The sequence below is a fragment of the Coregonus lavaretus genome (genome assembly GCF_964263955.1).
Source record: "Coregonus lavaretus genome assembly, chromosome: 19".
Lineage (NCBI taxonomy): Eukaryota > Metazoa > Chordata > Actinopteri > Salmoniformes > Salmonidae > Coregonus > Coregonus lavaretus.
Window position 1 is genome coordinate 24,809,872 of NC_140006.1, and position 27,415 is coordinate 24,837,286.

The 27,415-nt window shown below is 42.6% G+C and overlaps 1 protein-coding gene across 1 annotated transcript in view; it reads left to right on the top strand.

The window, feature by feature from the left end:
- Nucleotides 1-5,162: 5,162 nt before the first annotated feature.
- Nucleotides 5,163-27,415, top strand: part of LOC311146246 (catenin delta-2-like) — a gene marked incomplete at its 5' end in the record, with an annotated part of 103,684 nt that continues 81,431 nt past the window's right edge. The window contains 2 exons of the mRNA XM_084182747.1: nucleotides 5,163-5,291; nucleotides 20,012-20,124. Coding sequence (XP_084038873.1) covers nucleotides 5,163-5,291; nucleotides 20,012-20,124 — 242 coding nt within the window. The remainder of the gene's footprint in view (nucleotides 5,292-20,011; nucleotides 20,125-27,415) is intronic.

Genomic DNA, 27,415 nt, shown 5'->3' on the forward strand with positions numbered 1-27,415 from the left:
ATCCTTTGAGAACATTATTCCAGGAGCTCTTTAATTGCCTCAGCTTGTGCTCAGGGCCGGCTCCAGGCATAAGCAACATTAGCGGTCATCTAGGGCCCCCGCCGCTACGGGGCACCCGACCCAAAAACATGTTGTTTTTATTGTTGTTTTTGAGGAACTCAGTCGGGGTCTCAACTTACTATTGATAGTTAGAATAGTAGAATACACAAGGTGCAAGTTCGACATTTTGTTGTGCATCAGCAGTCACTGACAGTCACTCAATTAGCCATGTCAGCTAACAATTTTTTGATTGGTAAGTTAGTCTAGCCAGTTATCTAAACCCTGACCTCCAGGGGGCCTCCATTGATTTTGTTAGTCACTGTCACACAGATATCATTAACATTGCATAAGTCATGACAAAATATGTAGAATTGCAGGAAATTAGCTTTAAAACTGAAAAAATAAATAATCTCCACCCCATGGCAAAATGGGTAAAATTGCAGGAAATCAGCTTTAAAACTGCAAAAATATCTCTCTGCCCCATGGAATAATGTGTAGAATTGCATGAAATGTGTTATTAAATTGCAAAACTTTCTCTCCGCCCCATGGCAAAATGTGTAGAACTGCAGAAAACTTGCTTTAAAACTTAAACATTTTCTCTAAGCCCCATTGCAAAATGTGTAGAATTGCAGGAAATTAACTTTAAAACTTTCAATCAAATCTCACTTAGGGCCCCCGAAATGCTAGAGCCGGCCCTGCTTGTGCTGATGTCTTTTCTGGGTTGTTGACATTTGGGCATTGGAGGCCTATCATGTTAGTAAGTTTGCCTAAATCTTTATAAACCTAACCTATCAACATGTAGACCTCGGAACTATTGCGACAGCTTGTTATAATGGAACTCCCTCATACAAAAATGTGTATAGCGTATTTTCATCAGAGGTTAATATTTTACGTAAGAAGACAAATTACAAAGTATGGTCATAAAAAGGATTTATACCTGGTCCGTCACAGGAACATGATACTAAGGTCAGTGGATTTCATTAGTATCCTGGTCATCAGTCGTGAATTTGTATTTCTCTGTCCCCTATAGTGCTAATCGAGAGACAGTATGCTTCAAGTTCTCATTTCACACCGCAACAACCCTACATCAATTCTATATTCATATTTCCTGCCAATTAATTAGTGTCAGAGGACATCACTAGACAGCAGGCCATACTCTCCATCCGAAGTGGATACTTACAGACAATCCATTGCAATAAACCATCCCCCTTTTTTTTTATTCGAATACTCAGATCCAAACGGTCTAACAAAATGTGCTGAGGTGAGTCTTTGGTTAGCGGAAAAACACATTTGCGTTAACTCTGGAGGGAACAGTCTGTGTCTTAATGGAATGTAATTGGACTGCAATTCTCACTGTTGACAGTTGTCCCAGACCAGAGATTGTGATAAAAAAGTTTAGTGGGTTGTTGAGTGTGCCATGCCTAGCAATTTTTTTTTTTGCCAGAATATTAGAATTTTTTGTTCCTTATTCGTCTGAACAGACTTAAGGCGTATAGGAAAAGGCTCTCGACCAACTTCCTGAGAAATATAGCGGCTCCCAATGTCATTACTGCTAGCCAGGGCCAGTTTAACTCCATCGACCCAAATACTTTAGAAATGCTGCTTTCCTGCTTCCTGCCTGCATTTCTTAAGGTGATCACAGATCTCATATTGTTTGTTGTGTAAGTGAATCAATATCGTGGAAAACCTTGTCTTGTGCTCAGCTACCACCCAGTTCTGTCAAGTCAGTGATTGAGTGTAGAAAGGATTTGTAGGCTGACAGCTAGGCCCTACAGACTGGTGTACTGCAGTAGAGATGTCAAATGTACTGTCTCTCCAGTTTATCACTGGGGTGGAGCCCCATGGTCACTACTTACCATAGAATTAGAATTGATGTTACCGTGGCCATCTCTGCATGTCCAACAGTGGTTTCATAAATGCGTTAGAATATAAAAGCTGTGAAGGTTAGAACATTACAATTCAGAGGTAGAAGAATGGTTTTTGAAGAGAAGGCCTTCTTACCTGCTGTCTACCTGTAGACACTGGTGTGTCTAAATCTGCAGATGGCTTCGACGCCATCATAATGGCATGATACTGCCCGGAGAGCTTTAATCAATAGCCTCAAATGGCTTCCCTCTCAGATATTTTTGCCAACCTGATAATATTACACACTATTGCACCCAAAGGTCTTTATCACAACATTACATAATATGGAATTGCTATTCTGCAAGAATTGTATCTTCTCAAATGTCATGCAGGGTGAGTTTGACGATTTCAGAGGTCTTTATTTTTCAAGGCGTTATGGGATTATAAAAAAGAATGCCGCATTTTGCACTCTGCACCTGAAGAATGATAACCTGTCAGTGGTTTCTGCATTCCCCAGCATCTCCCGCCTGCAGCCTCTGCAGTTACTGACTATACTGTAAGATTCTATCAGGCAATTGCCTTCCTCTCTCATCGAGGGCATGCATCATACATATTGTGCTGGGCAAAAAAGCAGAAAGCCACTACCAATTCTCTCTGGCACTTTTTGCTAGTTTATTCCTTGGCTATTACCATGAATAATGCATATTTGTTGTGGTTAAATGCCCACAGTGTATTCCTATAGTTGCCCAAGCCATCCTCAACTAACATTCAGAAAACAAAATGTGAATCAATATTGTGTGCCTGGTGTAAGGTTAAGCAGTCTATTACTGTACAGACATTATTTTTTACTTAGATGGGTCTCCTTTGACATCTTGACAGGAGCCTTTTGATGTTAATGAACTTGTGATAGACTCTTAATGTCGGAAGTCTGTATTTAAAATATTAAGTGAAGGGAAAGTGTCTAGACAGATCCACGGATGACTACCAATGCAAAATAAATGGTGCACTAAGTTTTAATGAGACAACAGGGGACACTTCATCAAATACACTCCATAAACATACATTCCTTTGTGGTCACGTACAGAGTTGCTTAAGTTTGGATTTTACAGTCGGAAGCAGTGGGAATGGGAATTAATCTTTGTTCGCTTTGTATTAACGGAGATACATTGTCAATTGTACGTCGTCTGGCTAAGACTGATATCTTTTGAACTTACAATCAATACTGCTTTACCTTGTGCAGAAAGAAGTCTGCGAACAGTAAAATAAATGGAATGAGTCAGACAAGAGTTGTGTGATGACTATACATTCTATACAATATGCCGATGTCTTTTTCAAAGTTTGTCTTGGACTGTGATAAGAGGGTAAAGCGATTATGTTTACTCTTGATGTTTATTTACGGATTGTATCAGAGGCAGATGGATATCTTAAGATTACTTCAACATCAAAATATAGGCCTAATTCATCTGTACCCTCACTTCCTGTTTCTATGGACTGGCACAAATGTTGCTGGACTGCTACTGGGAAAGCTGATTTGTACTGGTCAATACTAAGGACTGGTCACAGGCTGGAAGTTTGACCTAGAAATGGCTGCAGCATCCTAATTTAAAGGCTTTCAATGCTTAGAGGGGATATTAGTGATGGGAGAAAAAATCGATACAGTTACATATCAGGATATTATTTTTGCCAATATATCATATCATATTGCCAATATCGCAATATTATTTTTGCGCTAGTTGGCTGTACCTGCACCAAAACTCCATCTTGTTCTCCATTTTCTTTTTAAATAGGGAGCCAATTTGTTTTCAGCACTTTTATTTCCATGACTGATCAAAACTCGTTTCCTCATGGCTCTCTCTTGTCCCTCTACAGCAGACATATGGTGAGCAATATGTTTGGACCATGGAATCGCATATAAAATCACAGTATCGAATTGCAATATGTATTCAATCATGACAACTGCAATACATATCGTATTGGCACGTAAGTATTAGGATAATATCGTATTGTGAAGTCCCAGGCAATTCCCAGCCCTGGGGGGTATGTTGACATATTGACTTACAGTATAATCCATTTTCATGTTTCCTTACAACCCATTCTGTCTGCACAGATGGTCAAATAGAGTGTCTGGTGGGGACATATAATTTATTTTGTTTTCACTATTTATGACAAATAAGTCAATTTGGATAATCCTACTTTAATTCTAAAAGCCCTTGCTAGGAATATCCTAGTGTAGCACTGAATGCAAATTAATTTATCATGCTAGTATTTCACTGAGGCAGAGCTCCATGCTAATAAAATATGTGGATGATATTAGGTGTGGTGACCCTGGAGGGAGGAAACAGTGGCAAGAGAAGACATTCTGTCAGATAAGCGGCCAGTGTTTAGAACTCACAGACTGGAAGAGAGATGAGGAAGCACTGAATTAGGTCAAGAGAGAGAGGGAGAGAGGGAGAGGGAGAGAGAGAGAGCGGAGAGAGAGAGAGGAACACTAAAATGGATGACAAGGGAATGATTCTGGTCAGCCATGTTAGCAGTGTCCAGCAGGGCTTGTTGCTTGGCAGCATCCCAGAATAGTCTAGCTCTTGTCTGCTCCCAGGCTGCGGTCGACTTTCCCTTTCCCTTACCTTCAACATGACTGGGTGATCTAGTGACTGCCACACATGGATGGGAAGGATAAATTCTGACAAGCTTTCATCAGCTTTTAGAAGCTGCCATCTGTGTTATTGTCATGGCCCTTATTTGATCTCTCATTACATTAGGATTATCTAGAGATGTAGGTCCTTTCGCCTTCGGTGACGGTAGTCATTGTTACACACACACACACACACACACACACACACACACACACACACACACACACACACACACACACACACACACACACACTAGAATCATTAATACATGCTCTCGCCCAGATTATTACTTGGCAGATTATGATATATGACTGATATAGTTTACAAGTGTTAGCTATATCCACAATCTTATTAAATCAGATTAATATATTTGTATCCAGATTTTCTACCTTGCAAAGAACCCTCGAATACAGAAAGTTCTCATTATCCTAGGGTTAGGAATTGTGAGAGGTATAAGTGAAACTACAGTATACAGTAATATATTTTGTTGTGATTTGTGACAAACCAACATGAGAAATGTCAATGGATTCAAACAGTTTCATGAAAGTTAAGCGATGAATAACTGAACAATTTCTGCATTTTCTCCAACAGTGGATGTTGTCCCCCTTCTAATGCTGACTGTTAATCCTTTCCCTTTCAGGAGTTATGCCAGTTCCAGACGCAGCCTCTGACTCTGAGAACTTCACCATGCTGAGCCCAGTACTAAACGCCTCTAATGGAGATGGCTCCGAGACGGAGACCACTTCAGCCATACTGGCCTCTGTCAAGGAACAGGTAAGGCCTCCCATGTTAATTCTGTGTGTGCAGTACATGGGTGACTTTCAGAGTGAGCGCAAGGCCCTCCATGCAAAACATACCATCATGTGATCAGCGTTTTTGCTCTTGCTTGATCTTAGGTATCAGGTGATTGAAAGCAATACATTGTGAAAACTTGAATGAAATTTGAATGCACAATTTTGTGGGACTGTATCAAAAGTGGACAAATGAAGAATATGTGAAGAAATTCACATTATATGTCCCTTTAACTGATGGAAACCTAATATGAAGTATGTTATTGGTTCAGCTATATTGCCACCACCAGCTTCTTTATTACGTTTCTCATCATAAGATCCTGTTCAGTGCCTGAAATCCATCCTATTTAGCTGTACTGTGTTGCTCTCTGATGATAAAGTAAACGGGTCAGTGTTCTGCAGGGGTGCAGTGAGGTATAGAGACACAAGTAATTGGTGCCATTTGTATTCTGTGTGTGTCTGGTGCAGAGGACAGATTAACATCCACTCTGATTAGCAGGTGACGCTATAAGGAGACTCTATAGAGACTTTGTTTAGACCTGTTTAATCTTATGCCTTTCGTTTGAAATGTAGCTATCTCTCACAACAATATCTCTGTAATAATATAGTAACTAAGTCATTGTTATTGAGTAAAATGTGCAAAACTAGGTTCAGTTTCATAAGAGATTGTGCTCAATAGAATATAATTGTCTTGCAGTTACATTATGGAAGTATCCAACTGATATTCCTCACCAGCAGTAAGATATAGCCTATTTGTTTAGCTTACAGCAGGCAGCCATTTTAGAGTAGAACCCAGAGGATATGTGTAGATGGGAATGAGCCATGACAATTCCCTGCGTCATGACAGTGGTTACGCTGACACTCCTCCTGCTTTTAAGCAAAAGTGAGAAAAGGACAAGCTGTGGAATGGTCAAGTGGGCCACCGCCACACATCGCACAGACCCATGGGGCTGCTCTGGGACATACTAATGGCCCTATCAGGAGGGTAAAAAATAAAAGCCTAAAGGCCTGCATACAGAGAGAAGCGCAAGTGTGTGTGTGTATGTGTTTGTGTGTGTATGTGTGCATGTCTCTGTGTGTGTGTCCGTGTGTGTGCATGCGTGTGTGTGCAGATCTCCACAAGCTTGCATTTATTTAAGCCGGTGCACCTCAGTCACAGCTCTTAGTTGTTTTTTTTGGTTGACAGCATTGGGATAGTTGTGTGAATACAAATAAAAGGCAGACGTTTTCATTGTTTATGCTATTCAATGGTGGGCACAATTAGGATTTATCTACATCCTGTGCATTGTGGAGCAGTGAGAGGAGGGAGGTCAAGCGTGAGCAACCACTGGTTAAGCATTATGACTGGGTCAACACTAGGAAAAGCTCTATGACCTTTAGGAATATATGCATTTTCATGTCTTCTTACATTCATTTTCCAAGTTTCATGTTTGATATTAGACGTCGTCGTTTTTTAAGTTTTTATTTTACATTTATTGAAAGCAGTAACTCCCCTCAATTTACTCTGAACATTTCAATATTACACTTTTTATACATCACAGAGCACTGAATTATAACAAAACCGTTTGACGTAAAGAAAAGTGTATTAATTCTGTAAATTATGAAATTATGAAAAATATTAATAACATTCCACCCATGAGGCCACTAGCGGATGATTTGGTCATTTGACTGCAGGAACATTTGGTAATTTTGTCAATTCCTGAAAAGTTTCTGTTTTGGAGATAAGAGGTTTTCATCAGACAGCGACGATATGTTTGTTTATCTTACAATATACTGTACCTCCAATTGTGTAATAGTGAAAGGCAGTGTTCTTATTGGCAGACTAAATAGCCTTGGTTTCTCAAATGACTGCCTCGCCTGGTTCACCAACTACTTCTCAGATAGAGTTCAATGTGTCAAATCGGAGGGCCTGTTGTCTGGACCTATGCCAGTCTCTATGGGGGTGCCACAGGGTTCAATTCTTGGGCCGACTCTTTTCTCTGTGTATATCAATGACGTCGCTCTTGCTGCTGGTGACTCTCAGATACACCTCTACGCAGACGACACCATTTTGTATACATCTGGCCCTTCATTGGACACTGTGTTAACAAACCTCCAAACGAGCTTCAATGCCATACAACACTCCTTCCGTAGCCTCCAACTGCTCTTAAACACTAGTAAAACTAAATGCATGCTCTTCAACCGAACGCTGCTTGCACCCGCCCACCCGACTAGAATCACTACTCTCGACGGGTCTGACCTAGAGTATGTGGACAACTACAAATATCTAGGTGTCTGGTTAGACTATAAACTCTCCTTCCAGACTCACATTAAGAATCTCCAATCCAAAGTTAAATCTAGAATCGGTTTCCTATTTCGCAACAAAGCCTCCTTCACTCATGCTGCCAAACATGCCCTCGTAAAACTGACTATCCTACCGATCCTTGACTTCGGCGATGTCATTTACAAAATAGCCTCCAACACTCTACTCAGCAAATTGGATGTAGTCTATCACAGTGCCATCCGTTTTGTCTCCAAAGCCCCATATACTACCCACCACTGTGACCTGTACGCTCTTGTTGGCTGGTCCTCACTACATATTCGTCGCCAAACCCACTGGCTCCAGGCCATCTATAAATCACTGCTAGGCAAATCCCCGCCTTATCTTAGCTCATTGGTCACCATAGCAACACCCACCCGTAGTCTGCGCTCCAGCAGGTATATCTCACTGGTCATCCCCAAAGCCAACACCTCCTTTGGCCGCCATTCCTTCCAGTTCTCTGCTGCCAATGACTGGAACAAATTGCAAAAATCTCTGAAGCTGGAGACACTTATCTCCCTCACTAACTTTAAGCATCAGTTGTCAGAGCACCTTACCGATCACTGCACCTGTACACAGCCCATCTGAAATTAGCCCGCCCAACTACCTCATCCCTATATTGTTATTTATTTTGCTCATTTGTACCCCAGTATCTCTATTTGCACATCATCTCTTGCACATCTATCATTCCAGTGTTAATACTAATTGTAATTATTTTGCACTATAGCCTATTTATTGCCTTACCTCCATAACTTGCTACATTTGCACACACTGTATATATATTTATTTCTGTTGTATTTTTGACTTTGTTTTGTTTTACCCCATATGTAACTCTGTGTTGTTGTTTTTATCGCACTGCTTTGCTTTATCTTGGCCAGGTCGCAGTTGTAAATGAGAACTTGTTCTCAACTGGTTTACCTGGTTAAATAAAGGTGAAATAAAAAAATTAAAAAAGTGTTAATGACCTATTATGGTCAATAGTTTATGACCCCACCACTAGATGTCAAACAGCATCAGTCAGCAAAAGGTTTAAAGTGTGACGTGTGATGATACAGTCTGTGTATTTAGCCCTACAATGGATTTACAAGGACAGGTACCACTATATTTTTCAGTAATAGGGTCGGTTGGCTTTGGACAACAGTAAGGTGGCTTGGGGAGTGTGTTGGTGTTAATGGCATTGGGTTGACTTGACTTTTTTTGGGAGGTGACCTGACTTTAACCTGTAGCCTGGGGATTATTCTAGTACTGTATGGTGTGATGTTGTTTTTGGCCCCCAATGATATTTAGATTAACGTTCCACCATGCTTGTTTATGATTGGGACTCATTTGGATCTGCCAGTGACCATGGTTTGAAGTAGTGATGTACAAGCCAACGTGTGATGCCTCATTTTGTCCTCTCACAATGGAGCCTCTAAAATCAGGAAGAAAATCAGCAGCAGGCCACAGGGAGAGCAAATGAAACCAGCCAGAGCCATTAGACGTATAGTAGCCTATACGTGAGGGCAAGATGGGAATGCAAATCAGTGTCATCTTATTCAGAGTGCTGGCATATCAAACATCTAGCAATCATTTGTACAGCAATATGAGGAATGCATTTAGCTTGAATATTCAGACGTTATTTGATTTGGGGAGAGAGAGAGAATGCTAATCTGCTCTTTTAATCATGGTCACCTCTTAAGACTTAATGGATGTTCAAACAAATGCAGTGAAGTCATTTCAGCAGCCTTTGGTCATTAAATAATGAATGGGAATTATTAAGTCTTGTGAAATAGTCACTCTAATTTGTAACATTCTAGAATGTGGGCTGCTTTGAGGTTAGAGGAGAGGAGACTATTATAATGAAGAACGTATTAAAATAAAGTTATAGAGACTGAATTGTGTCTGCCAGGAAGAGTCAGATTCATTCAGTTCATTTAAAAACCTGTTGTTGATATATATTGTCACTATATCATCTATAAATGTTTCTTGATCAATTCCCCTCCCCCAACTTTGTCCATATCATAATTCTGTGCATAATAGCATTTAGCGTAATTCCTTGGCCATCAACTAGGCCACAGCTTATAAATAAAAGCAGTTATAATAACCCAATTTTACTTTCTGAGACGTTGTATTCAGGGTATTACAGTACTTCTCTTTTAACATGTACCGGTCATGTCGAACAAAAGGTTCAATATGGAGACTCATAACTTGACTGTGACTGAATGTTGAGCCCAGATAGTAAAGATCAATATGAGGTTCATGGATGACTGGGTCGTTATTGTTAGTGATTGATGGCTAGCTAATCAGACCTACAGTGACTTAACTCAACAAAATGTATGTCAGATACTGCGTGTACAGGGTTTATAATTTCATATTACTGTATTATAAGAAGGGATTTTAAAACGGATCAAATATGTATTCAGTAAGAGTGTTTTTTTGGGAATAAGACAGGGATATGGAGTGCTCACATATTTCCATTTCCTTTGTTTCAGACTGCAAAGGGTTTAAGACAGTATTTTTTGTCAGTTGACTCGAGGGGGAAGAATGGTGAAAATTGAACTTGTGTGAATGTCTTGGCTCTGCACCTGGCTTGAGGCTTGAATGAGTAAATCAGACAACCATGGCAGAGAGGTAGAAGGGCAGTTTGAGTGGCGTAGAGGCGTACAGTTGCTCTAGCAAATCAGAATGAAGCATTAGACAGATCAATCTGAAATCCAGCACTGCATTACTCAGCTGAGGAGTGGGTATACAGTCAGCAGTAGTGAAATGTTGTCTCAACAGGAGTATTTAAGCCAAGGATTTTAAAGCTCATATGTTTCTAAATCCTAATTCCTGCCTCAACTCAAGTTCAGCTAATACAATTATCCTTTTAATAGGCTACCTTGTTTCACGATATTTCATATTTTGAGTTTGTTCAATGTTATTTGGTAGGACACCCTCGCTTCACACGAGTGTGGTATAGTTTGTGTAGGCCTAGGTGTTTTGCACTCTGAATAGATGAACTCAGTACTTCCAGAATCACCTTCTCCAGCCAACCTATCCTGCACTAGGCTAATTATGTTACAGGGTGTTCCTTGTCTTTGGTTTTGTACTCATTAAGTTAACCTCTGGCTTTTTAGAAATCGGATAAAACCCCCCAAAAGAACTTGTGAGGCATGCCCAGGATGACATTTTGTAATCAAATTGTCTCTGAAAAAGTTAAAATGTCAGTCTTGGTACCACAGGGCACAATTAGGCATTTATACTCGAGGACCACACAGCTAGGACCACACAGTTTCCTGAAGCTGCAGAATCCCATCTTCTGTCCCCTAGTCATTTATTCTACCAACTAATAGGTTTAATGGTGTTTTCAGGGGTGTACTGTTTGCAAGCTATTGGGCATACATCTCCCTCTCACTCTCCCTCTCCCTCTCCCTCTCCCTCTCCCTCTCCCTCTCCCTCTCCCTCTCCCTCTCCCTCTCCCTCTCCTTCTCCTTCTCCTTCTCCTTCTCCTTCTCCTTCTCCTTCTCCTTCTCCTTCTCCTTCTCCTTCTCTCTCTTGTCCTTGGTAATGCTGGAAGTATATATGATTGCAATTGACATGCAATTATCAGGCAAGCTTTTAATTGAACAGTCTGCCCATTTAAACTAGTTAATTGTAGTATTTAGAGGGTATTTCTTCAGTTCTACCACACACACACACATTTGAAAATCTGGGTATTCTACACTGTTCCACAGTATGTATACAGAAATGTCCTGCTAACCAATTTAGCCATGTCTTAAAGTTCCAGAATACTTTCTATTTCAGTATCTGATTAAAGGGATAGTCCAAATTACAAAATGACGTATTGGTTTCCTTACCCTGCAAGCAGTATATGGATAAGGTATGGCAGCAATACATGCTTTGGTTTAGTTTCCCTGGCACTGTTTCCAAATGCTAATGTTTTAGGATTTGTGGCACAGATCCCATTCGTCATGGGACCGATATTATCATATTTCGCTCATCATGTTCAAATAATCTATAATTGACTTTGTTGAGATTCACAATCAATGATTTGGACATGATGCAGGAAAAATGCTAATATTGGTCCCATGACTTGAATGGGATTTGTGCCACAAATGCTAAAATATTAGCATTTGGATACAGTGACATGGAAGCTAAACCAAAGCATGGATTTCTGTCATACCTTGTCCATAGACTGCTTATAGGGTAAGGAAATCAATATGTAATTTGGTAATTTGGGTGAACTATCCCTTTAAGCTTGGCTATTCAAATTCTGAACATGGTTTACAATTGGTATACTGACCCAATGACAATTTAAATAAAGACATTCGTTTGGGAGGAGATACAGTGCCTTGCAAAAGTATTCATCCTTATTGGCGTTTTTCCTATTTTGTTGCATTAAAACCTGTAATTTAAATGGATTTTTATTTCGATTTCATGTAATGGACATACACAAAATAGTCCAAATTGGTGAAGTGAAATGAAAAAAATAACTTGTTTCAAAAATTATAAAAAATAAATAATGGAAAAGTGGTGCGTGCATATGTATTCACCCCCATTACTATGAAGCCCCTAAATAAGATCTGGTGCAACCAATTACCTTCAGAAGTCACATAATTAGTTAAATAAAGTCCACCTGTGTGCAATCTAAGTGTCACATGATCTGTCACATGATCTCAGTATATATACACCTGTTCTGAAAGGCCCCAGAGTCTGCAACACCACTAAGCAAGGGGTACCACCAAGCAAGCGGCACTGTGAAGACCAAGGAGCTCTCCAAACAGGTCAGGGACAAAGTTGTGGAGAAGTACAGATCAGGGTTGGGTTATTTAACTTTGAACATCCACGGCGCACCCTTAAATCCATTATTAAAAAATGGAAAGAATATGGCACCCCAACAAACCTGCCAAGAGAGGGCCGCCCACCAAAACCCACGGACCAGGCAAGGAGGGCATTAATCAGAGAGGCAACAAAGAGACCAAAGATAACCCTGAAGGAGCTGCAAAGCTCCACAGAGGAGATTGGAGTATCTGTCCATAGAACCACTTTAAGCCTTACACTCCACAGAGCTGGGCTTTACAGAAGAGTGGCCAGAAAAAAGCCATTGCTTAAAGAAAAAAATAAGCAAACACGTTTGGTGTTCGCCAAAAGCCATGTGGGAGACTCCCCAAACATATGGAAGAAGGTACTCTGGTCAGATGAGACTAAAATTGAGCTTTTCCACCATCAAGGAAAACGCTTTGTCTGGCGCAAACCCAACACCTCTCATCACCATGAGAACACCATCCCCACAGTGAAGCATGGTGGTGGCAGCATCATGTTGTGGGGATGTTTTTCATCGGCAGGGTCTGGGAAACTGGTCAGAATTGAAGGAAAGATGGATGGCGCTAAATACAGGGAAATTCTTGAGGGAAACCTGTTTCAGTCTTCCAGAGATTTGAGACTGGGACGGAGGTTCACCTTCCAGCAGGACAATGGCCCTAAGCATACTGCTAAAACAACACGAGTGGTTTAAGGGGAAACATTTAAATGTCTTGGAATGGCCTAGTCAAAGCCCAGACCTCAATCCAATTGAGAATCTGTGGTATGCCTTAAAGATTGCTGTACACCAGCGGAACCCATCCAACTTGAAGGAGCTGGAGCAGTTTTGCCTTGAAGAATGGGCAAAAATCCCAGTGGCTGGATGTGCCAAGCTTATAGAGACATACCCCAAGAGACTTGCAGCGGTAATTGCTGCAAAAGGTGTCTCTACAAAGTATAGATTTTTTTTTTTTTGGGGGGGGGGGGGGGGGGTGAATAGTTATGCACGCTCAAGTGTTCTGTTTTTTTGTATTATTTCTTGTTTGTTTCACCCAAAAATTATTTTGCATCTTCAAGTGGTAGGCATGTTGTGTAAATCAAATGATACAAACCCCCCAAAAATCGATTTTAATTCCAGGTTGTAGGCAACAAAATAGGAAAAATGCCAAGGGGGGTGAATACTTTCGCAAACCACTGTAGCTTTGCATATGAGAAGCTTTGTTAAGTTATTCACTCTATTCTCTCTCAGCTGCCCAGAGCTCTATGAGTTTTCATTTGAACAAAATTACTTTTCATTTAATACATTTTTTAAAAAGTTTTTTTAGTCATTTAGCAGATGCTCTTATCAAGAGCAACATACAGTTAGTGAGTGCATACATTTTTTTTTCAATTTTTTTTTTTCTCTTCATACTGGCCCCCTGTGGGAATCGAACCCACAACCCTGGCGTTGCAAATGCCATGCTCTACCAACTGAGCTACATCCCTGCCGGCCATTCCCTCCCCTACCCTGGACGACGCTGGGCCAATTGTGCGCCGCCCCATGGGTTTCCCGGTCGCAGCCGGCTACGACAGAGCCTGGATTCGAACCAGGATCTCTAGTGGCACAGCTAGCACTGTGATGCAGTGCCTTAGACTAATTTCTCAATCATGTACCCAAATGTATTTTTTCTTAGGCTAAACAAAACCTATTTTAACACTGGTTGGAGACAGTTGCAAGGTAAGTTGATATACTATAGGGTCTTTGAATTTGGAAGAAGTATACATTTACTGAGTCATGTATTCATGTATAGACTAGCAACCACATCATATTATGACTGTCTTTTTTTGGTTCCTCTGAAATACTTTCTTCACAACAATGCGTTATACAGATTAGAAATAAACAGTGTTTATGGTGGTGAGTGACAGGAAGCAAATAGTGACATTGTCATCCCAAGCCTCTGTGGCCCTCTCTTCTCTCCCATGGCAGATCCTTGTGTGTCTTTTTTACCGAGCTATATTTAAACTGTGGCTGGCTATGACATGCTGCTGTATTGTGTGCTACCTTCTCAGCAAGACAGCCCAGCCCAAAGGGTGGCACTGAGGCAGAACAGTCACTGTCTCTCCCTGGAGAGCACAATTCAGAGCTATGGCCAGAAGAGAGGAGAGGGGAGGAGAGGAGAGGGAGAGGAGATGGAGAAGGAGAAGGAGAAGGAGAGGAGACATTTCTGCTGCCTCAACCCCACAACACTTCCATGTACATTCACAATCCTGCAAGTCTTTGGAGCTTTCCAATTAGCACCCCCCCCTCTGTCCCCCCTCCCTCCCCATCCCTCCGTTCACCCAGCTCCTCCCCACCTCCGCCCCGCTACCCTCTCTCTGCTTTTTCAGCGGGGGGCGCAGATGGTGTTGAGGAGAGGAGCAGTCAAAAGAGTGATTGGAGAGCGGCAGGATTTGGCAGGCAGACTGGTGGGAGGGTCCTTTTGTGATGCAATGTTGCATAAATAATGCCAAAGGGGTTCTAAATTCTCTGTTGCCATGGAGACCTTTGTGCCTGGCTGAACTCCTATTCTTCACTGCTTGGAGGCAGTCACTACTGGGCTTGCTGTTTTCTCTAACGGAGTTTTCTTGATAAGGACAGATGAACTTCTAGACATGTTGTGGATGGAGAAAAAAGTGGGATATTATGTGTGGTTGGTGCTTTCTCTGAAGTATGGTCCATGTGAAGGTATGGCTTTGTTAACTTTCATTCCAATAGTATTTTGGCAGTAACAGGTGTTTGGTTGTTATGCTACATTTGGAGGGAATAGTAAAGGTCAGTGATTTTGTTGTTTGCAACTCATTTTGCTCATTTTGCTCCCAGATAAACTAAAACAAGGTCTTAAACTTTGCTGGTCCGTTTGAACTTTTTGTTACTCTATCCAAATATATAGCCTACTGCATCTTATCAGCACAATGTTTAGTTGTTTATAAAGTTATGCAAAATATGCATATTGGAAGATAACTAGGCCAGACAATAGCAACAGTTTACAGTTGCTTGCATGTACAAAGTTATGTAAATGCAACTATTATACCAAGAGAAGTAAATTTGAATGCACGTCTACTGACACTTCTAGCTCTTTGATGCTATAGCTCAGAGGCTGTTTAACAAGAGTTGTATGGATCTTTCTTCATCGAGTTCAATGGGATATTTCTGTGGACCTCGATTTTCTGGGCTATTGCCCAAAATAGCAGGTGATACATTTTGTAGCAGACTTTAGATTAACTGCTCTGGGGAGAGTGTTTGACCTTGTGGGCAGTGGACTAATTTCAGCATTGTCACAAAAGAAGTGGACAGTTTGTATTGACTGGAGTTGCCTGAGACTAAGGGCGTTTTCACATTTGAAATTCAGTACCCTGGTTCGGTTTCCTGGAGCATTTGTGTGAATTCTACAGAATACGTTTTGCTTTCGCAAGACCTGAAAATAACTGTTTCAGGGTGCAATTAGCAAGACACACATTCTACATGATGTTAGCGAGCTAGCTTGTTTACAATGGGCAAAAAAGTTTCACGCGACTCACGCTGCTGCGTCACAAAAACTGGTACTCTGGTCCTGGATCTTGGACCCACTACTCACGCAGGTCCAGGATTTGTTTCAGCCAGGGTTCATTTGCGTTTCACACATGCTTTATAGCGCGGATCAGGGTACCAAACGCTCCAGAATCCTGATCATAAGGGGAAATGTGAAAGCGCCCTAAATGAGACTGGCTGCTCAGATGTAAGGTTGGGCGGTATCTAGGTGTTCATACCGTCATACCGTTTCTGTACAAATACCAGGGTATATGGTATTACCAGAAGTGCACACAAGGGGCGCTATTTATACATTTTTTACCCACAAAACAATTTAGACAACATGGATCTTGATCTAGGAATTGATTGAATGTCTCTGCTGTGACCAAGAAGCTTGATCATGACATCTAGCCACTTAGCTAGCAAGTTAGCAAACCAAATGCATAGCTGTAGCCTGGGCTGAATATAATTTATTTGACCCATCTTAGATTTCTTATAGTTATACTTAACTTATAGTTAAGTGGCGTAGTACACTGCGGGGGGTGCTGATTTGTGGTTTTGTTTGGCAACTGTAGTTTGGTCCCATGTGGCTCATGGTCCCGTGTGGCTCAGTTGGTAGAGCATGGTGCTTGCAACGCCAGGGTTCTGGGTTCGGTTTCTAAGGGTGACCAGTACGAAAATGTATGCACTCACTACTGAAAGTCGCTCTAGATAAGAGTGTCTGCTAAATGACTCAAATGTAAATGTAGTTTCTTAATTAATTGTTACTTAAAATGTGCATGAGTAGGAATTTGGTGTAGGCCTAAATCTTCCATTGACATCAACACAAGTTACTACACTCTTAGAAAAAAAGGGTTCCAAAAGGTTTCTGCGGCTGTCCCCATAGGAGAACCCTTTTTTGTTCTAGGTAGAACTATTTTGGGTTCCAGGTAGAACCCTCAGTGGAAAGGGTTCTACATGGAACCCAAAACGGTTCTACTTGGAACCAAAAAGGGTTCTACCTGGAACCAAAAGTTGTTCTTCAAAGGGTCCTCCTATGGGGACAGCTGAAGAACCCTTTTTGGTTCTAGATAGCACCTTTTTTCTAAGAGTGTTGTTTTCATCTCCAAATGTGAGTGGGGTCTGAAATTATTGACAGCCTTGATAAAGATGAGCAAAAATGACCATTGATCATTCAAATACTAAGCTATATTTTATGCTCCAAAAAATGTGGAAATTATATTATTTTAATATCATTGCTCAGGGAAAGATATTTTGTTTAAGAAGTAATACCCCTGTTTTCACTACCTTTCAATACCTCACCTTGCGAGGATAACGTCAGGAGACTGAGAAGGCCATTGCAAATGTAAACGTCTGGAGTTTGCTAAACAGCATTGGAACTTGGATTGGAACCGGTGCTTTGGTCAGATGACATGAAACACCAGTGGTGGGTTTGGCATCAAAATGAGAATGCATAAGCAGAAAATAACTCCATACCTACTGTAAAATATGGTGGTGAATCTTTGATGTTATGGGGCTGTTTTGCTTCCACTGGTCCTGGGGTCTGGGTCAACGCCATCATGAACTTTACTCAGTACCAGGACATTTTAGCCAAAAACCTGGTTGCCACTGCCAGGAGGCTGAAACTTGGTTGCAAGTGGATCTTCCAGCAAGACAATAACCCCAAGCACACATCAAAATCCACAAAATCAACATTTAGCAATGGCCATCTCAGTCTCTGGACTCGAAACCCATTGAAAACCTGTAGTTTGAATTGAATAGGGCAGTCCATAAGCGCAGACGAAGGATATTGAGGATCTGGAAGGATTCTGTATGGAGGAATGGTCTAAGATCCCTCCCAATGTGTTCTCCAACTCATAAAACATTTTAGAAAAAGGCTCAATGACTTTATCCTCACAAGGTAAGGTATTGAAAGGTATTGAAAACATGGGTGTCAATCATTTTGACCGCTACCTTTTGGAGAAAAAATTTATATTACTTGTTAAACAAAATCTCTTTATCTGAGCAATTGTATTAGTATAAAATAATATAATTTCCATATTTTTTTAAGCATTATTGTCACGCCCTGGCTCTGGGGACTCTAATATGTTGAGCCAGGGTGTGTATAGTCTATGTGTGTTCTAGGTTTCACTTTCTGGTTTTGTAGATCTATGTTGGCCAGGGTGGCTCCCAATCAGAGACGGCTGTAGCTCGTTGTCTCTGATTGGGAGTCATACTTAGGTAGCCGTTTGGCACTCCTTCATTGTGGTTTCTTGTTCTTATTTGGTTTGTGTATTACCATTGACTGTCACGTCATCGTTTTGATCGTGTGATCATTATCTAAATAATTATGTTCGCCTTCAACGCTGCGCCTTGGTCCTCATCTCTGTTCGACGAACGTGACAGAAGAAACCACCACAACTGGACCAAGCAGCGAGTCGAGGAGCCATCGCCAGGGAAATCCCTAGCAGATCTCCGTGGCAGCCTCGACTGGGTCAAGCCGAGTGGAGAGCAGAGAGAGTGGACTTGGGAACAATGGAGGAAGAGCTTCGACTGGGTCAAGCCAATTGAGGAGCTGAATAGCGGGAGTTGGAGGCAGAAGAGCGAGAGTTGGGCGAGAACTATAGAGGTCTGGCCCACGGGGAGGAGAGACCCCCAGAAAATTTTTAGGAGGGGGGCTCACGACGTCGGGGCAGCAGGAGGCCGCGATAGAGCGGTCCAGCGGGTTGGCAGAGGAGGCCGCCAGGTTACGGGAGTCACTGGTCACCAGGGGGAAGGAGGATGTAGAGGCACGGCGAGAGGTACTGGCGTGTGTTGCCAGTCCGGCCTGTTCCTGATCCCCACGTAGGGCCAGTGGTGTGTGTTCCCAGTACGGTCCGGCCTGTTCCTGCCACTCGCACCAAGTCTACGGTGCGCGTCGCCAGCTCGGCCCGGCCTGTTCCTGCTCCCCGCACCAAGTCTGTGGTGCGCGTCGCCAGCCCAGTCCGGCCCATTCCTGCTCCCCGCACCAAGTCAGTGGTGCGTTTCGTCAGCCCTGTCCGGCCCGTTCCTGCTCCCCGCACCAAGTCAGTGGTGCGCTTCGTCAGCCCGGCTCGGCCCGTTCCTGCTCCCCGCACCAAGTCAGTGGTGCGCTTCGTCAGCCTGGCTCGGCCCGTTCCTGCTCCCCGCACCAAGTCAGTGGTGCGCTTCGTCAGCCCGGCTCGGCCCGTTCCTGCTCCCCGCACCAAGTCAGTGGTGCGCTTCGACAGCCCGGCTCGGCCCGCTCCTGCTCCCCACACCAAGCCAGTGGTGTGCGTCGTCAGTCCGGCACGGCCCGTGCCTGTTCCACCGGTGGCTGGTCCGGCACCGGTCAGATGCTTCACGCCGGAGCTAGAGCAATCCGCTCCACCAGTGTGCAGTCCAGCTCCGGCCAGCGGGGCCAGACCGGACCAGGGGTACTTTGGGGGGTTGGAGAGGGAGCGGGGATCAGGCCCGGAGCCGGATCCGCCGCCTAAGCGGAGTGCCCACCCGGTCCCTCCCCTGTGGTGTTTGGTGGGCGCGGTCGGAGTCCGCGCCTTTAGGGGGGGGTACTGTCACGCCCTGGCTCTGGGGACTCTAATATGTTGAGCCAGGGTGTGTATAGTCTATGTGTGTTCTAGGTTTCACTTTCTGGTTTTGTAGATCTATGTTGGCCAGGGTGGCTCCCAATCAGAGACGGCTGTAGCTCGTTGTCTCTGATTGGGAGTCATACTTAGGTAGCCGTTTGGCACTCCTTCATTGTGGTTTCTTGTTCTTATTTGGTTTGTGTATTACCATTGACTGTCACGTCATTGTTTTGATCGTGTGATCATTATCTAAATAAATATGTTCGCCTTCAACGCTGCGCCTTGGTCCTCATCTCTGTTCGACGAACGTGACAATTATAGCTCAGTATTTGAATTATTTATTTTATACAGTAATTTTAGCTCATCTTCCTCAAGGGTGTCAATTTCGGACCCCACTGTATATCATTTAGGCTACACTAACTGGATGTTTCGAAACATTTGAATTGTCACAATCTTCTTAAGCATAATTGCATGAATACATACAGTAAGCTAGATCCTATGTAGCACAATACAGGTATGCTTACTGACAATCACTTTTTCATATATTTCTACAGGAGTTGCAATTTGAGCGGCTGACTCGAGAGCTGGAAGCTGAACGGCAGATTGTCGCCACCCAACTGGAGCGATGCAAGCTAGGATCTGAGACCGGCAGCATGAGTAGCATCAGGTGTGTTCAGTAGAGTGGCGCCACATGCTCTCTCTCTTTCCCACTCTCTCTCTCTCTCTGCTCTCTTTTACTGTTTCCCCATCCTCCCCTGCCCCTCCCCTACCTGTTTTCATCAGGTGTGTTCAGTGGAGTGACGCTACCTCCCAGACCCCCTACCTGTCTGTTTCATTACGTGTGCTCAGTGGGATGAAAACTATTTTGTAGCTTTTCCATTAGAGACAGACAGTCCTTGGAACAATATGGTGGTCAGTCAGCAAGGTTGCTGAAAACCTGGGTAGAGATATAGAATTAACAGCCAGGTTTTATGATTTTAGACTCCAGTGTGAAAAATGCTGTTCACTTTGGAGAAAATAAAACACATTCATGTTGTTTTACCCCTACACCCCAAATATCACATCTTTCCCATCTCAGAACAGAACAGACACATTAAGAAACACGCCTGGCTGCCTGGCACATAATAGTGATAATAGCCTAGTATGCCATCAAGGGGCCAACGAAACAGAATATTCTGTGTCTCTTTTGTATACATACTTTAACCCAGAAGGGATTTCATCCTCAAACTAATTAGTCATCCTTTTATTGTAATTCTCGATTCAATTTACAGACAAACAATGAGCTAGATGCTCGTTCTGATTTCCAATTAACCATTTGACCTCTTAAGCACTAAACTCTGTCTCTCTCGCCGTGGAATCCTTTTGAATAGAATCTGCAGTGGAAAATGTTGTGGGGGATTTATGAAAGTCTGTCTAATCAGACAACCAATTAAATGCTCTAACTTGATTGCATGTTCAGTAACAATCGTGTAGTGTGTATTGTGCAAAAATTTTCTGGTGGAGAGTCGTCTTTGTGGGGTCACTATGAACCATTTAGGATGATTATACCAAAGTATTACCAATCAAAAACGATTAAACTGCTCCGGTTTATGGTAAAACCCTGTCAAAACATTGAATGGACCACTTCCTAGCAAACATGTTGATTCACTATTATAGTAACCCAGCATTTCCATAACAACACTTATCCCAAATCTAGTAATGGTGAAGTCAAAGTGTGTTCTGGGGTTGAAAGACCTTAAGAGTTGTTAATGACTCGCCTACTCCCCCCTTAATACGTCAGTTCAGGTCAAATGTCTTGGGTGGCATATGTTACCTTATAAGTTAACTCAAACCAAGAAGATCAGCCACCTGCAGATCCAAAGAAACAGATTCTCATCCACAGTATTATTACACCAGCCTTCTTGCTGTTGCTGGGTCTGAAGACTTAGGCCTCACATTGTTAGTTGACCAACTTGGGTTGAGTAAGGCAGATGACATTGCATTCTGTCAAAACAGGACCATAATGCATCCCAATAGTGTCTCAATTTGTTGTTAGTGTCCATTTAGCTTGTGTTGTTGTAAGAGCATGTTGGTGAGCTTGACTGAACTGAGGAGCCAGTGTGTTTGTGTCTTTGTTTGAGTGTGATGCAGTGGGTCTATTTCCCATGGCGCCTCGTCCAGACACATCACTGTTTTCCACCCGCAGTCAATCCATTATAGGCTAGCTCCTACCCACAGATCATCTTTATTCAAGACTTCCAAAAACATCAGATTCCTTCTCCCCTAGTTTCCCAGAAATATTACGGTTGATTGACTGACCTTTAAAAACGTTCCCCCTTTCTAATGGGTCTTGCGTTTCAAGGGCCCTTGTCAAGATTCCATCATGACAGTTAATCTCCTCTCAGACTGTTAAAGGGAAGATTGCATAATTAAGTTGCTGTTAAATATTCTGATTGGTTTCATCCTTCCAACTAAAAGTCTCAATACGACATATCACTTTACATTTGTATTTTGGGAGAAATCTATATTTTATCTGAATTTGACCGAAGTCATGTCGGAAAAGCATTCGGAAAAGTGACGTCAAGAGAAGAACACACAAGTGAATACACAGCAGGAGTGAAGCCAATGTCCACATAAGACAGTAAAGACCCACATCATACCGAGTCCTCATTGCTTTAGAAAAAATATTTTGGCACTCTGAATAAAGCCAATTTATCATCTGACCATATCCTGTGATTTCTTTATTCTGTATCAGCAATTTTTTTAAATAACTTATACAGCACGCAGGCTTTTAGCATAGCCCCTTTTACACCCGTCCTGGCTTAAGGCATCTGCATGCTTCCCAGCCAAAACAGTTTGTAAGAGTTTGTGCATATATTATGACGACATTTTGTGAAATTTTGTTTTGGACTTCAGGAAGGCTTTTTTCGGCTGTTCGGGCACGCAAAATGTTTGCTTGAGACTAGGGCTGTGGCGGTCACGAAATTTTGTCAGCCGGTGATTGTCAAGCAAATAATAAGCAAAATTACCGTTAATTAACAAACACATTTAGCATCTCCTGGCTTCCACACATAGCCTACAAGCCACTGATGTAGACCTTTGGAACATCTACATTTAAAAAAGTCTAATAAATCCATGTAATATAGCCTACACCTTCACAATAAATCCATTATTTATTTTAGACAGGTCTAAAGAAGCATGATAGGAAGAAAATGTAGTATATTTCAGAAGAACAGAATAGCATACTCTGAGTTGTCCTTATGTTAGGTCCTGATCTGGCTATTTAAAAAAATAAAAATATTTCACCTTTATTTAACCAGGTAAGCCAGTTGAGAACAAGTTCTCATTTACAACTGCGACCTGGCCAAGATAAAGCAAAGCAGTGCGATAAAAACAACACAGAGTTACATATGGGGTAAAACAAAACATAAAGTCAAAAATACAACAAAAAATATATATACAGTGTGTGCAAATGTAGCAAGTTATGGAGGTAAGGCAATAAATAGGCCATAGTGCAAAATAATTACAATTAGTATTAACACTGGAATGATAGATGTGCAAGAGATGATGTGCAAATAGAGATACTGGGGTGCAAATGAGCAAAATAAATAACAATATGGGGATGAGGTAGTTGGGTGGGCTAATTGCAGATGGGCTGTGTACAGGTGCAGTGATTGGTAAGGTGCTCTGACAACTGATGCTTAAAGTTAGTGAGGGAGATAAGAGTCTCCAGCTTCAGAGATTTTTGCAGTTCGTTTCAGTCATTAGCAGCAGAGAACTGGAAGGAATGGCGGCCAAAGGAGGTGTTGGCTTTGGGGATGAACAGTGAGATATACCTGCTGGAGCGCATACTACGGGTGGGTGTTGCTATGGTGACTAATGAGCTAAGATAAGGCAGGGATTTGCCTAGCAGTGATTTATAGATGGCCTGGAGCCAGTGGGTTTGGCGACGAATGTGTAGTGAGGACCAGCCAACAAGAGCGTACAGGTCACAGTGGTGGGTAGTATATGGGGATTTGGTGACAATTTTTTTTGTAAATGACATCACCGAAGTCAAGGATCGGTAGGATAGTCAGTTTTACGAGGGCATGTTTGGCAGCATGAGTGAAGGAGGCTTTGTTTGCGAAATAGGAAGCCAATTCTTGATTTTACTTTGGATTGGAGATGCTTAATGTGAGTCTGGAAGGAGAGTTTACAGTCTAACCAGACACCTAGGTATTTGTAGTTGTCCACATACTCTAGGTCAGACCCGTCGAGAGTAGTGATTCTAGTCGGGTGGGCGGGTGCCAGCAGTGTTCAATTGAAGAGCATGCATTTAGTTTTACTAGTGTTTAAGAGCAGTTGGAGGCTACGGAAGGAGTGTTGTATGGCATTGAAGCTCGTTTGGAGGTTTGTTAACACAGTGTCCAATGAAGGGCCAGATGTATACAAAATGGTGTCGTCTGCATAGAGGTGGATCTGAGAGTCACCAGCACAAGAGCGACATCATTGATATACACAGAGAAAAGAGTCGGCCCAAGAATTGAACCCTGTGGCACCCCCATAGAGACTGCCATAGGTCAAGACAACAGGCCCTCCGATTTGACACATTGAACTCTATCTGAGAAGTAGTTGCTGAACCAGGCGAGGCAGTCATTTGAGAAACCAAAGCTATTTAGTCTGCCAATAAGAATGCGGTGGTTGACAGAGTCGAAAGCCTTGGCCAGGTCGATGAAGACGGCTGCACAGTACTGTCTATTATCGATCGCGGTTATAATATCGTTTAGGACCTTGAGCGTGGCTGAGGTGCACCCATGACCAGCTCGGAAACCGGATTGCATAGCGGAGAAGGTACGGTGGGATTCGAAATGGTCGGTGATCTGTTTGTTAACTTGGCTTTCAAAAACCTTCGAAAGGCAGGGCAGGATGGATATAGGTCTGTAACAGTTTGGATCTAGAGTGTCACCCCCTTTGAAGAGGGGGATGACCGCGGCAGCTTTCCAATCTCTGGGGATCTCAGTCGTTACAAAAGAGAGGTTGAACAGGCTAGTAATAGGGGTTGCGACAATTTCGGCAGCTATTTTTAGAAAGAAAGGGTCCAGATTGTCCAGCCCAGATGATTTGTAGGGGTACAGATTTTGCAGCTCTTTCAGAACATCAGCTGTCTGAATTTGTGTGAAGGAGAAGCGGGGGGGGGCATGGGCAAGTTCCAGCGGAAGGTGCAGAGCTGGTGGCCGGGATAGTGGTAGCCAGGTGGAAAGCATTGCCAGCCGTAGCAAAATGCTTGTTGAAATTCTTGATTATTGTAGATTTATTGGTGGTGATAGTGTTTCCTAGCCTCAGTGCAGTGGGTGGCTGGGAGGAGGAACTCTTATTCTCCATGGACTTAAAAGTGTCCCAAAACTTTTTGGAGTTAGTGCTACAGGATGCAAAATTCTGTTTGAAAAAGCTAGCCTTTGCTTTCCTAACTGCTTGTGTATATTGGTTCCTAACTTCCCTGAAAAGTTGCATATCGCGGTGGCTATTCAATGCTAATGCAGTACGCCACAGGATGTTTTTGTGCTGGTCAAGGGCAGTCAAGTCTGAGGAGAACCAGGGGCTATATCTGTTCTTAGTTCTGAATTTTTTGAATGGGGCATGCTTATTTAATATTGAGAGGAAAGCACTTTTAAAGAACAACCAGGCATCCTCTACTGACGGAATGAGATCGATATCCATCCAGGATACCTGGGCCAGGTCAATTAGGAAGGCCTGCTCGCTAAAGTGTTTTAGGGAGCGTTTGACAGTGATGAGGGGTGGTCGTTTGACTGCGGACCCATTACGGACGCAGGCAATAAGGCAGTGATTGCTGAGATCCTGGTTGAATTAGTGGAGGTGTATTTAGAGGGTAAGTTAGTCAGGATGATATCTATGAGGGTGCCCATGTTTACGGATTTAGGGTTGTACCTGGTAGGTTCCTTAATAATTTGTGTGAGATTGAGGGAATCTAGTTTGGATTGTAGGATGGCCGTGGTGTTAACCATATCCCAGTTTAGGTCACCAAGCAGTATGAACTCTGAGGATAGATGGGGGGCAATCAATTCACATATGGTGTCCAGGGCACAGCTGGGGGCTGAGGGGGTCTGTAGCAAGCGACAACAGTGAGAGACTTGTTTCTGGAAAGTTGGATTTTTAAAAGTAGGAGCTCAAACTGTTTGGGCACAGACCTGGATAGTATGATAGAGCTCTGCAGTAGATTGCAACTCCACCCCCTTTGGCAGTTCTATCTAGACGGAAAATGTTGTAGTTGGGGATGGACATTTCTGAATTTTTGGTGGCCTTCCTAAGCCAGGATTCAGACACTGCTAGAACATCAGGGTTGGCGGAGTGTGCTAACGCAGTGAATAACTCAAACTTAGGAAGGAGGCTTCTGATGTTAACGTGCAGAAAACCAAGGCTTTTACGGTTACAGAAGTCAACAAATGATAACTCCTGGGGAGTAGGAGTGATACTGGGGGCTGCAGGGCCTGGGTTAGCCTCTACATCACCAGAGGAACAGAGGAGGACTAGAATAAGGATACGGCTAAAGGCTTTAAGAACTGGTCTTCTAGTGCGTTGGGTACAGAGAATAAAGGGGGCGTTGTAGAATAGATTCAGGGCATTATGTACAGACAAGGATATGGAAGGATATGAGTAAAGTGGAGGTAAACCTAAGCATTGGGTAACAATGAAAGAGATAGCATCACTGGAGGCACCGATTGAGCTGGTCTCGGCGTGTATGGGGGGTGGAACAAAGGAGCTATTTGAGGCAGTTTGAGAGGGACTTGGGGTTCTACAGTGAAATTGTATAATAAGAACTAACTGGAACAGCAATAGGCAAGGCATATTGACACGGGAGAGAGGCATAAAGCAATCACAGGTGTTATTAGAGAGAGCTAAGACAACAACAAAGTTTGGGCTGAAGCTAAACAGATAAACAGGACAGGGTACCGTGTAAAGGAACAGTCCAGCAGGCATCAGCTGTGCAGCTGAGTGATCTGAGTAGTAGGCATACCCCTACTAGCTAACCACTAGCAACCTTGAAACACATCACTTATTAGCAGTTCAGCATTTTTTGTACTGTTAGTCAAAACCAAGATAAACCTTTACCATCATAGTAGACATTGAACATCTATAACCAAACCGGCTAAAACTCTGTTGTTGGCTGATGGTAGCTATAGCTAGCCACATGCTAACATTGAGTGCTAACGTTACTAATGTTACTAGCAGCAGTAACAGTAAGTCCAGGTATAATGGATAACACAAACATTGGCTACCATGATATCCTGCAAGTTAAATTGGTTAATAAAAATCAGGCAGTTAAGCAAAAATAAAGACATACCTTGAAATAAACAATGCAGACAAGATTTGCTTAGAATTCCGTGGCATTATTTTATAGTATGAAGAATACAATTGAACAACGCTGAATAAAATAGAAAGGATATTTTCTCCAAACTATTTGAGGGAGCGGTTAACAAATGAAAAGGTATTCCCTATGCTTAATTTGGAGTTCATTTTCATGCCAGCCAGGTAGGCTATACTCCTGTTGTAAATATAAGCAATGTGCTTAATATTAGGAAAGTAGAGAAATAGATATAGTAGGCCTAGCCTATAGAAAGCTGACGGGATCCTCCTCTTTTTAGTAGAGGCCATCACTCTGTTTTCTCGCACAATTGCATAGCCTATAGAAATGTTGCGCAACATGAGCTCATGGGCTCTCATGAAGTGTTTGATTCGAGTTTCGATTACATTTGCATTGATGTCAGAGTGATTAGAGGGACAATAGAGTGCTGAGTACCAGGCAGTTAGCAAGTTTGGTAGGCTAATAATGACCAGCAGCAGCATCAGAGCTTGGAGAAGCCTAATTACCGTGACTAAGCAGTCACGTGGAATTTGACTGCCTTCATGACTCGTGACCGCCGGTGTGGCGGTAATACGGTCACCGCAACAGCCCTACTCGAGACCAGCCGAAGTTCGGGAGC